Source organism: Pan paniscus, chromosome 9, assembly GCF_029289425.2.
Source record: "Pan paniscus chromosome 9, NHGRI_mPanPan1-v2.0_pri, whole genome shotgun sequence".
In the NCBI taxonomy this organism is placed as follows: Eukaryota; Metazoa; Chordata; class Mammalia; order Primates; family Hominidae; genus Pan; species Pan paniscus.
In genome coordinates, this window is record NC_073258.2 from 112,802,100 (window position 1) to 112,817,516 (window position 15,417).

At 39.6% G+C, this 15,417-nt stretch overlaps 2 protein-coding genes across 4 annotated transcripts in view; one reads left to right on the forward strand and one right to left on the reverse strand.

Annotated features, from left to right (window-relative positions):
• Positions 1-11,848, forward strand: part of DLAT (dihydrolipoamide S-acetyltransferase) — a 43,776-nt gene extending 31,928 nt beyond the window's left edge. For all 3 annotated transcript variants that reach the window (XM_003805442.8, XM_034933661.3, XM_034933662.4), the window contains exons 12-14: positions 8,527-8,689; positions 9,671-9,807; positions 11,040-11,848. In XM_003805442.8, the coding sequence (XP_003805490.2) occupies positions 8,527-8,689; positions 9,671-9,807; positions 11,040-11,169 (430 nt within the window). In that variant the 3' untranslated portion in view covers positions 11,170-11,848. The remainder of the gene's footprint in view (positions 1-8,526; positions 8,690-9,670; positions 9,808-11,039) is intronic.
• The window catches only part of PIH1D2 (PIH1 domain containing 2), a 22,891-nt gene continuing 7,474 nt past the window's right edge, over positions 1-15,417 (reverse strand). The window contains exon 6 of the mRNA XM_034933674.3: positions 1-1,326. Coding sequence (XP_034789565.1) covers positions 1,294-1,326 — 33 coding nt within the window. The 3' untranslated portion in view covers positions 1-1,293. The remainder of the gene's footprint in view (positions 1,327-15,417) is intronic.

The following is a 15,417-nucleotide window of genomic DNA, read 5'->3' on the forward strand; positions in this document are numbered from 1 at the left end:
GGGGAAGATATATATCCATCGGTAGTTTTCTTGTATTATTTAATGTGTGAGTGGAGTTGAGGGGATAAGGAGAAATGGAATACAGAGAGGCAGATGACTTACATAGGTCAAACAACTTGAAAACAACACAAAAATGTTTATGAGTTACTGCTTTTTACTTTTTTTTCTTACTGGCTCCAATTTTCAACCTTGTTTTTGTTTTTTTTGTTGTTGTTGTTGTTGATTTATTTTTTAAAGAGATAGGGTCTTGCTCTGTTGTCCAGGCTGGTCTTGAACTCTTGGGCTCAAGCAATTCTACAGCCTCGGCCTCCCAAAGTTCTGGGATTTCAGGTGTGAGCCACTGTGTCCAGCCTGCGATATTGCTGGATTTAGCTAGTAAAGGCTATAGATTCTTTGTATGAGTTCAGCAAAGGGAGATTAGTGAACAAATATGTGTAATTAAGTTGATAACGACTGTCACAAAGCAGGGTTAAACAGATGAGTTTCATTCTCCTGAACTTTACGGGCAAAATTAGAACAGTAATTGTTAATAATACAATGGTATAGAGTAGTGTGGTACTCAGTGTGTCTGTTTTATCTCATTCAATTCTCATGACTATCTTATGATTTAAGTGCTTTCACTTCCATTTCTAAATGAAGAAACAGACTCCGTGAGTTAAGTAACTTGCCCTGAGTTAATAAATTAGTGTTAGGACTGTGATTAGAACCAAGATTCTGACTCCTAAGCCTATTCGTTTCTTGCTGTGTAGATGCTTCTATGTTATTCTTATTCTGAAAGGAAAAAAACAAACTTTTTTCCTTTGTACTTTGCTGTCACACAGTCACAGCACCGCTTCTGTGACCAGATGAGTAGAGGCAGGGGTGGGGAGGATTTCCCCACACACCAACCAAACAATTAATTCTGCAGTGATTTCCTCTAATGCAATTCAATTCAATTCTGGTGCTGTCTACCTGTAGATAGTGTTAGATCCCAAAGATTGAGGGCTCAGTCCTACAAGACTGCCCTCACTTCAGATGCCAGTCAAAAGTGTAGGCCACTCATACTTGTAACTGACTGGCTACAAACTTGTTGCTGTGACCTCTTCCTTGGGTTTGATTAACTTGCTAGGACAATTCACAGAACTTGGGGAAACACTTTATGTTTATTATAAAGGATATTACAAAGGATATGGATGAACACCAGATGAAGAGATGGCTAGGGCGAGGTTTGAGGTGGGGTGGTGCAGAGCTTCCATGTCCTTTCTGGGCATACCACCCTTCCAGCACTTCCACAGTTCAGCAACTGGAAGCTCATTAAATCTTGTTGAAGGGTCTTAATAGAGGGGGCTGGGGAGAAAAAGGAAAGGAAGAAAAAAGTCTTTGTAGAGTTTGATCTCCAGGATCTCCAGCCTACATCTCCCTCCCCTTTCCCTTAGGTCAGTGGGTAGAGCTAAAAGTTCCAACTCTCTAATCCTCTAGTCATTTTGACCCTTCCAGTGACTGGCCCCATCCCGAGGTTACTTAGGGATCCCACCCTAAGTATCCGTCATGGAGCTTATTATATAAGGGCTCATTATAAATAACAAAACATACTCCTATCACTCAGGAAATTCCGGTTCTAGGGGCTCTATGACAGGAACTGGCAACATGGGGACAAAGACCAAGTATATATTATACCACACTTACTAATATTTATTAATATTTTAGGGCCGGGCTCACACCTGTAATCTCAGCACTTTGAGAGGCCGAGGCAGGTGGATCACTTGAGGTCAGGAGTCCGAGACCAGCCTGGCCAACATGGTGAAACCCCATCTCTACTAAAAATACAAAAACTAGCTGGGCGTGGTGGTGCATGCCTGTAATCTCAGCTACTTGGGAAGCTGAGGCAGGAGAATTGCTTGAACCCAGGAGGTGGAGGTTGCAGTGAGCTGAGATTGTGGCATTGCAGTCCAGCCTGGGTGATAAGAGCAAAACTCTGTCTCAAAAAAATATTTTTCTAATAAATATTAAATTTAGGTTAGAATACTGCTCCATGGCTTAGAGTGACTTGTTCTAACCCTTAATCTGAGGTCAGTTCCCAGGAGGCAAACACAACTGTTTGGTTTTTTTTGTTTTTTGTGTTTTGTTTTTGTGACAGAGTGTCTCTCTGTCGCCTAGGCTAGAGTGCAGTGGCGTGATCTTGGCTCACGCAACCTCCGCCTCCCGAGTTCAAGCAATTTTCCTACCTCAGCCTCCTGAGTAGCTGGGATTACAGGCATGCGCCACCACTCCCAGGTAATTTTTTTGTAGTTTTAGTAGATATGGGGTTTCACCATATTGGCCAGACTGGTCTTGAACTCCTGACCTTGTGAGCCGCCCACCTTGGCCTCCCAAAGTGCTGGGATCACAGGTGTGAGCTACCACGCCCAGCCCTTAAACACAGCTTTTAAACTATTGTTTCTTCTGGTATTTATTTACCTGCAGATTTCCAAATAACATTTTTCTGTTGCCTTTTATGAGTTTTTCATTTATTTTACTTTATTGACTGACTCCCCGTTAAAGAACATTAATATTTAGCTTTAGCTCCAGTCTTGGGACTAGAGAGAAAAAAAAGGCAGGTTTGTTATGCCCTTCCTACATACACACACATAACACCATCTTCCCAAATTGATTGTAGCACAAATTTGGATTAAATCTATATTTGGGGCCAGGTATGGTGGCTCACACCTGTAATCCCAGCACTTTGGGAGGCCAAGGCAGGTGGATCGCCTGAGGTCAAGCGTTTGAGATCAGCCTGGCCAAAATGGTGAAACCCTGTCTCTGCTAAAAATACAAAAAAAAAAAATAGCTAGGTATGGTGGTGCGCGCCTGTAGTCCCAGCTAATCAGGAGGCTGAGGCAGGAGAATTGCTTGAACCTGGGAGGCGGAGGTTGCAGTGAGCTGGGATTGCACGCGCCACTGCACTCCAGCCTGAGCAACAGAGCAAGACTGCGTTTCAAATAATAATAATAATAAATAAATATAAACCTATATTTGGTTAATTTTTTTAGAGTATGTGTGTGTCCAGTGTTAATATTTGAATGCCTGTGACAGTGATTGTGTATGACTAAGACATGTATGATACCATGAATGCTAACCTAATTGATTTTAATAATTGCTTTAGGGAAGGCTAGTTTTCTACGTATATGTGAATTCTTTCTGAAACTCCACAAGCGAGGAGAGGAGATTCAGAAACCATTAAACCATTTCTCAATCTGATCAAACCTATTGGGTAAACTCTTTGTTCTAACTTTTTCTTGGTCATTCTTCATTTGGAGAACATCTGGACATCTAATATTCTTTATAAACTGTATAGTTTTCCAGGGCTGCCATTATTAATGACCACAAAGTTGATGGATTAAAACAAATTTATTCTCTCACAGTTCGGGAAACAAGTCTGAAATCAGGGTTTCAGCAGGGGCAATGCGTTCCCTCCAAAGACTATAGAGAAGAATCCTTCCTTGCCTTTTCCAGTTCTGGTGGCTCTAGGCATTTAGTGGTTTGTGATTGCATAACTCCAGTCTCTTCTTCCATCTTTACATGGCCTTCTCCTCTGTGTCTGTATTTTCTCTTCTCTTAAGAGGACAGTTGGCATTGGATTTAGGGCCACTCAGATAATATAGGATGATCTTATCTCAGGATCCTAATTATACCTTCAGAGACCTTTTTCCAAATAAGGTCACATTGATAGGTTCCAGGGATTAGGACAAAGACTTATCTTTTGGAGGGCCACCATTCATCCCACTAAACAGACTTTAGTCTTCCTGTTTTCAGCATTATTCATACTACTGACTCGTGGAGAGTTTTCTGGAGCCTGGCAGAAATGGCTTGCTTAAGGCATTGACAGTCTTCCGTAATTCAGTCAAGGCCTATTTTTTTTTTTTTTTTTTTTTTTTTTTTTTTGAGATGGAGTCTTGCTCTGTCGCCCAGGCTGGAGTGCAGTGGTGCAATCTCGGCTCACTGCAACCTCCGCCTCGTGGGTTCATGCCGTTCTCCTGCCTCAGCCTCCCGAGTAGCTGGGACTACAGGTGTGCACCACCACGCCCGGCTAATTTTTTTGTATTTTTAGTAGAGATGGGGTTTCACCATGTTAGCCAGGATGGTCTCGCTCTCCTGACATTGTGATCTGCCTGCCTTGGCCTCCCAAAGTGCTGGGATTACAGGCGTGAGCCACCGCGCCCGGCCAAGGCCTATATTCAACTATTGCTCCTCTCTAAACCCCTCTTCTTGTGCCATTCTGAGTTAGCCACTGTTACTGAACATACCTTTCAGTTCTCTCCTTCTAGGATGCTGTTTGGGCTTTCCTGTTCCTTGCTTTTAGATGCATTCCTTTTCCGTGCTATGGCCACCGTGATGATCGTCACAGCAGCAAACATTCAAGGAATTTATATTCCTTAAATATAAATACAGGATACTTAAAATCTAGATAAGAGGCAGGAATTTTTTTTAAATATTCCTTTAATTCTCCTCTGTGCCAGCATATAGACACTTTTTTTTTTTTTTTTTTTTTTGAGGTGGAGTCTCGCTCTGTTGCCAGGCTGGAGTGCAATGGTGCTATCTCCGCTCATTGCAACCTCCGCCTCCCGGGTTCAGGCGATTCTCCTGCCTCAGCCTCCCGAGTAGCTGGGACTACAGGCACATGCCACCACACCCAGCTAATTTTTGTATTTTTAGTAGAGATGGGGTTTCACCATGTTGGCCAGAATGGTCTCAATCTCTTGACTTTGTGATCTGCCTGCCTTGGCCTCCCAAAGTGCTGGGATTACAGCATGAGCCACCGTGCCTGGCCACATGTAGACACTTTTTAACATTTAATTTGCCATTTTACGTATCATAAAATGTACCTGCTCTAAGTGTACAATTTCTTGATTTTTGTTAAAGGTGCAGAATTACGCAGTGTTTACCACAATCTAATTTTAGAAATTTTCATCACCCCCAAAAGATCACTCATGCTCATTTATAGTAAATTCTTATTTTCACCTTCAGCCCCTGGGCAATTTGTTATAGTGCTTGAGTCTATAGATTTGTATTTTCTAGACCTTTTATAGAAATGGAGTCATAAAATATGTGGTCTTTTGCATCTACTTTCTTTCACTTAACGAAATGTTTTTGAGACTCATCCATGTTGTAGCATGTATCTGTAGTTTATTCTTTTTTATTGCTGTATAGTGTTTAATTGTATCAATATACCTCTTTATCATTCACCAGTTAACATGTTTTCCAGTTTTTTGCTATTATGAATGATGCTACTATGAGTATTTACATACAGTTATTTGTGTGGACATATATTTTTATTTCTCTTCAGTAGATTCCTAGGAGTGGAATACCTGAGTCATAGGGTAAAATTATGTTTAATTTTTAGAGAAACTTCTACATTATTTTTCAAAGTGGTTGCACCATTTTACCTTCCCACCAATAGTGGATAAGTGTTCCAGTTTCTCTATGTCCTCATCAATATTTGTTACCGTGTGGGTGTGAAGTGAGAACCATCTACTTGTGAGAGTATCTCGCTTTATTGCACTTTGATTTATTGTGCTTTTTTATAAATTGAAGGCTTTTGGCAATCCTCTGTCAAGCAAGTTGATGGCACCATTTTTCCAACAGCATGTGCTCACTTCCTGTCTCTGTGTCACATTTTGGCAATTCCTAGAGTATTTCAAACTTTATTATTATATCTGTTATGGTGACCTGTGATCAAGGATCTTTGATGTTACCATTGTAATTGTTTCGATGCCCCATGAACCATGCCCATATAAGATGGCAAACTTCATTGATAAATTTTGCATGTGTTCTGACTGGTTGATAGAATTGATAGAATTATCAACCAGCTGTTCCTCTGTCTCTCTCCCTCTCCTTGGGCCTCCCTATTCCATGAGACACAATAAAACTGAAATCAGGCCAATTAGTAACTCTACAATGGCCTTTGAGTGTTTCAGTGAAAGGAAGACTTTCACGTCTCTTACTTTAAATCAAAAGCTAGAAATGATTAAGCTCAATGAGTAAGGCATGTCAAAAGCCAAGATCGGTTGAAAGCTAGGCCTCTTGTGCCAAACAGCCAACTTGTGAATACAAAGAAAAAGCTCTTGAAAGAAATGAAAAGTACTATCCTGGTGAACACACGAATGATAAGAAAGTGAAACAGCCTTGTTGCTGATACGGAGAAAGTTTTGAGTGGTCTAGATAAAAGATTAAACCAGGTACAGCATTCCCTTAAGCCAAAGCTTAATTCAGAGCAAGGCCCTAACTCTCTTCAATTCTTTGAAGGCTGATAGAGGTGAGGAAGCCGCGTAACAGAAGTTTGAGGCTAGCAGAGGTTGGCTCATGAGGTTGAAGGAAAGGAGGCCATAATAACATAAAAGTACAGGGTGAAGCAGCAAATTATTCAGAAGATACAGCTAAGATAATTGATATCCCTCATCAGTCGGCAGCCATCAACATCAAGGCAAGATCTACCAGCAAAAAAATTACAATTCACTAAAAGTTCAGGTGATTTTTAGCATATTTTAGCAATAAAGTATTTTTAAATTAAGGTGTATACATTGGTTTTTTGTTAGTCACAATGCTATTGCACTCTTAGTAGACAACAGTGTAGTGTTAAGCATAACTTTTGTATGTACTAGGAGATCAGAAAATTCATGTGACTCGCTTTATTGCAATATTATTTTGGTGGTCTGGAACTGAACCTGGAATATCAAGATATTTCTATACTTAGATGAAGAAATTGAGGTTGTCTGTTAATTCTAACCAAACACCATTCATTTACTTGTTCATACACCCATTCAACATTTATTTAACATGTACTGTTTACTGGATTCAGTGGTGAACAATATAGGGAATACTGTCCTTACTGTCTCAAAGGGAAGATGATTGAACAAGCAACATTGTAATAATTTATTCAAGAAAGCAGTATTTGCTGTGTGATACTTTGGCTAGAGTTCTGTGGTAATTAATGAGTCATACACGGTATTTTTATTAGAGCAGGTTCCTGTGTTTGTTTGCAAGTGACAAAATCCTGCTCTAGCCAACTTAGGCAAATTGGGGGATTTGGTACCCACTGATCTTTTTGGAGCTTGTGCCTAGAAAGAGCTGGAGTTCTTTGGAGGCAGAGCTGTGCCTTTGTTTGAAGTCTTAACTTTTTCTCGATTGCAGAACACTAGCAGGGGCCCTTACGCAGACCCCAAGGAGACCACGGATAAAATCCATGAATCCATGAGCTTGTGAACTTCATTTGGGGTGGGGGAAGCGGGGGGGGGGGGGTGGGAATCACCTTTTTTTTTTTTCTACTAACATTTAGCATTTCTTCCTTTTATAAATGTAGAGAACAGATCAAATGTTAACAGTACTTGTGTCTGGTGACCAATAAAAATCAGTTATTTTCATATCACATTGTAGTTGTATATATCTCAAAATGTTATTTTGTTCATCCCTGCTTCAAAATGATAGCCATTATTAGACCTGCAACAAGATCTTATTATTGAGTGAATACAGAAGCACATTTGTCATAATTTTGCTTTTGAACCGTTTGATAACTGAATTTCAGTATAGTTTCTCTCTTTTTTCTAGTAATTTGAGTATTTTCAGTGTTAAAAAGGTATTCTGAGATAAGATCCAGATGCATAGGGACACCTTCTGTAGAAAAGATTGGGACTCCTTGATAACAGAAGATCTGATATTGTGTAAAAAAAAAAAAAAAGATTGGGAACCCTTACTTTTACGTTCTTCTGAGGTACCACCACCCATGTATCCTGAGCACTCCTATTTCTTGCTACAATGCAGTTCTTTCCCTTCACTCTTCCTTTCATCTGCTCAAACTACTTGCAGAGACTCAACTGCAGCCAATGTACTTCCACTCAAAATCCAAGGAGTTCTGATTGGTGGGGTTTTCTTTCAGCTGCATTCATGTGTTGGTCAAGGCAGACGGCAGGGGATGTTAGACGATATGTGTGAAACCAACCTACTGCTGCTGACACATTTCTCATTCTTCTTTTTTTTTTTTTTTCTTGGCAGGCGGTGGGGTCAGGGGCAGGGGCAGCATTGGGGGATGGAGTCTCGCTCTGCTGCCCAGGCTGGAGTGCAGTGGTGTGATCTCAGCTCACAGCAACCTCCACCTCCCAGGTTCAAGTGGTTCTCCTGCCTCAGCCTCCTGAGTAGCTGGCACTACAGCTGGCACCACCATGCCCAGCTAACTTTTGTATTTTTGGTAGAGACAGAGTTTCGCCATGTTGGCCAGGCTGGTCTCAAACTACTGACTTCAAGTGATCCGCCCACCTCAGCCTCCCAAAGTGTTGGGATTACAGGCATGAGCCACCGTTCCCGGACCTCTCTTTGATTTTTAATAACTACAAGTCAAGGAGAGGGCACAGCAAAATGTAAAAATTAGGATAGACATCTTAATTTTTGTCTTTGGCTGAACAATAACACACATTGGTTCAAAAAATTTTTGAAGTAAATATAAATATTCTTGCTTAACCTGGCACATAGGCTCTTAATAAACAGTTTTTTATTATATTTATTTTTCTTTTTAAACAGAAATCATGTTGTTGATGTCAGTGTTGCGGTCAGTACTCCTGCAGGACTCATCACACCTATTGTGTTTAATGCACATATAAAAGGAGTGGAAACCATTGCTAATGATGTTGTTTCTTTAGCAGCCAAAGCAAGAGAGGGTAAACTACAGCCACATGAATTCCAGGTAGGGTATTAATTATTGCTTTCTAATTATGTTATTTTTAAGGTTTGCATAATGCATTTATTGCATTTCTCACCTTTTGATTCTGTCACGTAATTTTTTTTTTTTTTTTTTTTTTTTGAGACAGAGTCTCTCTCTGTCACCCAGGCTGGAGTGCAGTGGCATGATCTCGGCTCACTGCAAGCTCCACCTCCTGGGTTACGCCATTCTCCTGCCTCAGCCTCCCAAGTAGCTGGGACTACAGGCACCCGCCACCACGCCCGGCTAGTTTTTTGTATTTTTAGTAGAGACTGGTTTTCACCATGTTGGCCAGGATGGTCTTGATCTCCTGACCTTGTGATCCGCCTGCCTCAGCCTCCCAAAGTGCTGGGATTACAGGCATGAGCCACCACGCCCAGCGTAATTCTTTTTTGAAACAGAGTCTCACTCTTGTCACCCAGGTTGGAGTGCAATGGTGCAATCTTGGCTCACTGCAACCTCCGCCTCCCAGGTTCAAGCAATTCTCCTACCTCTGCCTCCTGAGTAGCTGGTATTACAGGCATGCACCACTGCACCTGACTAATTTTGTGTGTGTGTGTGTGTATGTTTTTAGTAGAGTCGGGGTTTCACCATGTTGGCCAGGCTGGTTTCAAACTCCTGACCTCAAATGATCCACCCGCCTCACCCTCTCGAAGTGCTGGGATTACAGGTGTGAGCCACTGTGCCTGGCCTGCCACGTAACTCTTATTGACACACCGTTCTGAAAATAAAGTAAAATTCAATCATATATCCAAAAGAAGACATTGTTTGAAAATAAGACATTTTCCAGCTGACATTTTTGTTCATATTGTAATGGTTGTATATCTTCAGTAATGTGTATTCCATTCAGGCCTTTCTTAAGACCTTGCACCTTTTTAGCTTAAGGTCTTTTCACAGAACATTTGTCAAGTTTTCTGATTTATGTTGACAAACAATATAATTTATTTTTATTTTTTTTTCCTCTAGGGTGGCACTTTTACGATCTCCAATTTAGGAATGTTTGGAATTAAGAATTTCTCTGCTATTATTAACCCACCTCAAGCATGTATTTTGGCAATTGGTGCTTCAGAGGATAAACTGGTCCCTGCAGATAATGAAAAAGGGTAAGTGCCAAAATGGAGGGGAAGTCGTAAGCTAATTTTTATTACACTGTACACTTGTCCTGTGGTATCCTCAGGGGATTGGCTCCAGGAACCCCCTCAAATATCGTAATCCACAATGCTCAAGTCCCTGATATGATATGATGTAATATTTGCATATAACCTACACACATTATTCTGTATACTTTATTCTTGACTTATAATAATACAATACCTAAACAGCACTTCATTCACATGGATCCAGTGTAGTGCCCGGTGTGCAGCAAATTCAAGTTGTGCTTACTGGAAATTTGTGGAATTGTTTACTTTCTGGATATTTTGATCCATGGTTGGTTGAATCTATGGATTCGGAACCCATGGATATATGGAGGGTCAACCATACCTGTTTTTGAGTATCAGTGTTTTTTTTTGTTTGTTTGTTTGAGACGGAGTCTCACTCACCCTGTCACCCAGGCGGAAGTGCAGTGGTGCCATCTCGGCTCACTGCAATCTCCGCCTCCCAGGTTCAAATAATTCTCCTGCCTCAGCCTCCCAAGTAGCTATAGCTGGAATTACAGGCGTGTACTACCACAGTTGGCTAATTTTTGTATTTTTAGTAGACATGTTGTTTCACCATGTAGGCCAGGCTGGTCTTGATCCTGACCTCAAATGATCTGTTTACCTCAGCCTTCCAAAGTGCTGGGATTACAGGAATGAGCCAGTGTGCCTGGCCAGAGTCTCAGTTTTATATATAGTTATTGGCATGCTATATTGTATCTTCAAATAAAATTATATATATATAAAAAATATGAAATTCTTCAAGGCAGCAACTTTACTAAATGCAGTTAGTCCTATTTGAGGTGGAAAGCCTTATTTATTCTAGGTGAGGAGTCAGCATGCTTTTTTTTAGTTGTATAGTAAGTATTTTAGGCTTTCTGGGACATATGGCTGCTGTTGCAAATAATCTGCCATTGTAGTATGAAGGGAGGCATAAACAAGACAAATGAATTGCAGTAAATCTTTACCTAATAAAAACAGGCAGAGGACAGGATTTGGCCCATTGCCCACCCATACTCCAGGTATCTGGTCTGTTTCTTCAAGCTATAAATTTGAGCTAAAGGTATAGGAGACTGGAAGAGTAGATAGGAAGTATTACCTGGTTGGGATTATAGGGTAGGAGTGAGCATTTGGGTGGTTACTGGCTGAAATGCAGTATTTTCTTTCAGAATATCTAAAATGTCTTTATCTTTTTCTAGGTTTGATGTGGCTAGCATGATGTCTGTTACACTCAGTTGTGATCACCGGGTGGTGGATGGAGCAGTTGGAGCCCAGTGGCTTGCTGAGTTTAGAAAGTACCTTGAAAAACCTATCACTATGTTGTTGTAACTAACTCAAGAATTTCTAAACTCTCCCAGGTCACACTGATTCATTCTTAACAAGATATTTATATGTTATTAAACAGGTGGTTCTTTTTATTTTAACCAGTTATTTTTATTATTGAGTCTGTCCAGATAAGTTATTTGTAATGGGCATTACTGAATTTTTAAAATGCCGATTACACCCAAATATTGTGCACATTTAATAATCAGACACCAGATTTTTAGCTCTGTACTCCTAATTAAGGGACATGTATGTGGCCTTGCCTAGCCCTTTGGTGATAAGTACTTCCTCTAGGAAATGTACGATAGGTAGAATTGTGGTTCCCTAAAGACAGGTACATAAAGGTGACCCTGATGAAACCTTGAAGTTCTGAAATTTAACTGCCTAAAATGTTCTCCTTAGATGTGAGAGAAAGAGAAATCAGGAAAATTAATTCTCTTGGGGGAAGGGCTTGAATTGAAGCTTTACTTTAGAATTTAGCCCTGGTTTGAAATTTTCCATTACATGATCTTGGTTTATCATCGATGGGAAGGGTAGAAAACTTCAAGGAAAATAAGTGAAATTTTAAAAGTCAGCATTTTCTTAGACCTCTTCAGCTGATTGTTTATTTTTCTATGAATTCCTACACATGGTTGTTCCCCCCTACTTGAGATAATCTAAATATAAACCAGCTACTTGATGTAAATGAGAATTTGTGTGGATATTTATTTAAACAAATGTGTAATTTTGAGTACAGAATTCAACAGTTACCTCCAAAAAAGAAACATTGTTAATATAATTTAACAGAAGTTGTGAAACTAAAATTTTCTAAGATTAACTGGTAGTTCATTGTAAATGAACCTAATGAACAGAATTTATGACTCCACTGTGGAAAATGCTATCAAATAACTAAGGAATATATATGGAATAAGTGTACATATGTAAAATATTGTTACTAGAGTTAGATATGTGCCAAAGTCCATTTATCCCAAATCCTGTCTGAAAAGGAGGGGTACATTGGTAAACATTTTGGAGTGCTTAAAAATGCCAAAAACAAAATGGTAATTTCTACTTTGATAAAGTAAAAAAGTTAAATGTGTGTAAAAAAGTGTTCTGTGTCCTTCTACTCCAGCATCGTCTCATGTAAAATAAGAAAGCCCTAAAATACTGTTGGAGAGAAAAAATTAACTAGGTTGCTACTTTATTTGCCTAAATACTTTTTTCTATTTTGTTAGATTTTGCCTTTCTTTTGGAAGGAAGGAAGGAGGCGATATTCTGGATTATAAAAATGAATTGGGAACATTATCACAATTCCAGACTTTCTATTAATATTTATGTGTTTTAATAAACGTTTGAAATTATTTATGACTACTTAAAATGAATCTGACCAGTGCTTCCTGGTATATGTAATATGTGGAGTTAGCCCCTGAAATTTGCTTTAAGTGTTTCAGTGTTGAATCTGTTTCTAAATATTCATTATTACATGGTACACAAGTGACACTCCATATATTCCACACAGACTTTTACCTTGCTGTATTATTATGAAAACAATACATTAATCTGATTTTTCAGTAATTAGTAATTTTAGGTTGAAGATTATCCAAAAGAAACAAGCTTATCACAAGGGACCATCATCAATATGATCCAAATCTGGTTCAAACATTCAAAACTTCAAAGATAATACATCTTTTGCTAATGCTTGTGGTTCTGTTGTTCCCTTGAAAAAAAATTAAAAGTTGCCTTCTAATAAACATTGTTGAGTTAAAAATTAATCTGAGCTATAATCTAAATCTGGATTCAGTCTCTTACCAGAACTGAAAGAAAAAAGTTAGAAATAGTGTTTTTGGTTCCTGTGTGATTATTTAAAAATTAAAGTATAAATCTTCAATATGTCTGGTTTAATTTTTGATCTGTTGGTAATTATTTTCACATTTAAATTATTTAGATCTAGGGACAGCCATGTATGTATAAGCTCTCAATACAGATAAACTTTGAGTTTATATAATTGGCAAAATATGGACTGCATTCAGGAGAATATAATCTAACACTTTTAAGCTCAAAGAGTTCCTGAAGCACCCCATGTTGGGGTGTGGCACTTATTATCAAGATGGAAAGTGTGGTCTGGTTCTGTTAGGTGATTTATTCCCAATTCTGAAGCTTGTGATTGTGAAGTTAGGGTATCCCAAGGCATGGTCTAGAAAGGAGTAAACCAGCACGTTAGAGAGATAGGAGGAATGTTCATCATGTGTAATGCACAAGTCCTGGAATACATGGGGAAATCATCATCACTACTGGTAAGTGATCTAAAAATGAAGTCTGTAGAAAAATCTGGTCTCCAGATTTCTTTTTTTTTTTTTTTGAGATGGAGTCTCACTGTGTCGCCCGGGCTGGAGTCCAGTGGCACAATATCAGCTCACTGCAACCTCTGCCTTCTGGGTACAAGTGATTCTCCTGCCTCAGTCTCCTGAGTAGCTGAGATTACAGGTGCCTGCCACCACGCCCAGCTAATTTTTTGTATTTTTATTAGAGACAGGGTTTCACCGTGTTAGCCAGGATGGTCTCTATCTCCTGACCTTGTGATCCACCCACCTCAGCCTCCCAAAGGGCTGGGATTACAGCTGAGCCACCGCGCCCAGCCTCCAAATTTCTAATTTTGAGAAAAAGAAATCTCAGTAAGATTCCAATTTAAACCAGTCCATAGTTCATTATTAGTTAATGCCCTTACTGGGCCCCATTTTGTTTTTTGTAGGGAGGGGAAGATAGAGCTGTTTTTATTAATACAAAATGAGTGAGAATATTTTGGAAAATAACTAGAATGTAAATTTTACCACTTTAAGTATATTAGGTCTTGATGTGCATTTTAATGAGTATACAAACAGATACTGATGAAAATAGCATCTAAGTGCTGAGTGCAAGGGTAGAGATTCAATTCTATGTGGTTAGGAGTTTTTAGGAAATACATTTTGGTAGTGATTTTGTAGGAGTAAAGATAAGGTGAAGGCACTCAGTTTTTTTGAGGGGTGAGAATAGGTTTGTTAATTTTAGGACATGATACAGTTCCAGAAATTTTTCAGGAGATAAATTATCCTGTTGCTAGTAGAATTTAAATCCAGGCCAGGCCTTCAAAAAGGAGATTTGAGGCAAGGAAAAAAAAAAACAAAAATCCAGACCAGGCTTAAGAAAATTATATTTGCTTTTAGGCTAGGCCCAGTGGCTCATGCCTGTAATCCCAACATGTTGGGAGGCCGAGGCGGGCAGATCACTTGAGGTCAGGAGTTTAAGACCAGCCTGGCCAACATGATGAGACCCAGTCTCTACTGAAAATGCAAAATTTAGCTGGGTGTGGTGGCAGTCGCCTGTAATCCCAGCTACTGGGGAGGCTGAGGCAGGAGAATCACTTGAACCTCGGATGGGGCAGGGGTAGGGGGCAGAGGTTGCAGTGAGCCAAGATCGCGCCACTGCACTCCAGCCTGGGTGACCGAGCGAGACTCTGTCAAAAAAAAAAAAAATTATATTTGCTTTTAAATGTCATGTATCAGTTATTTCTGTTACACAACATTAGTTTCTATAGTTAAAAAGTTTTAAAAGTAGTAAGAACTTTGGCCTGCATGTTGAACTAGAAACTTTATTACAAGGATAATTAAAGGAAACTTGTATCTAGAAAAGATAATTAAGGGATGTTTAAAGTCTGCATATAGCTTACTTGATGTATAAATTGGATAGTTGGTACCTTTGTATTTCAGAGCTTAGAAGAGATGAATGTACATCACTTTTGTACTTCTGATCATTTCTTTAGGGGAAAAGCACTTGTCCCAATGTCAACTACTTTTTTTGTTCAAATATGAGATATATTTTGCAGGCCGGGCGTGGTGGCTTACGCCTGTAATGTCAGCACTTTGGGAGGCCAAGGCAGGCGGATCACCTGAGGTCAGTTCGAAACCAGCCTGGCCAACATGGAGAAACCCTGTCTTTACTAAGTATACAAAAATTAGCTAGGGGCGGTTGCGGGCGCCTGTAATCCCAGCTACTCGGGAGGCTGAGGCAGGAGAAACGCTTGAACCCAGGAGGTGGAGGTTTCAGTGAGCTGAGATTGCGCCACTGCATTCCAGCTTGGGCAACAAAGCAAGATTCTGTCTCAAAAAAAAAAAAAAAAAGATATATTTTGTTTGCTGTTACTATGTCATTGTATCCAATCTATTGACAAGTCTATATATGATACTAAAATGTCTGGCTGGGTAGCTGGGTCTCCTGGCAGAGTTGTTTAACTGAAGTACA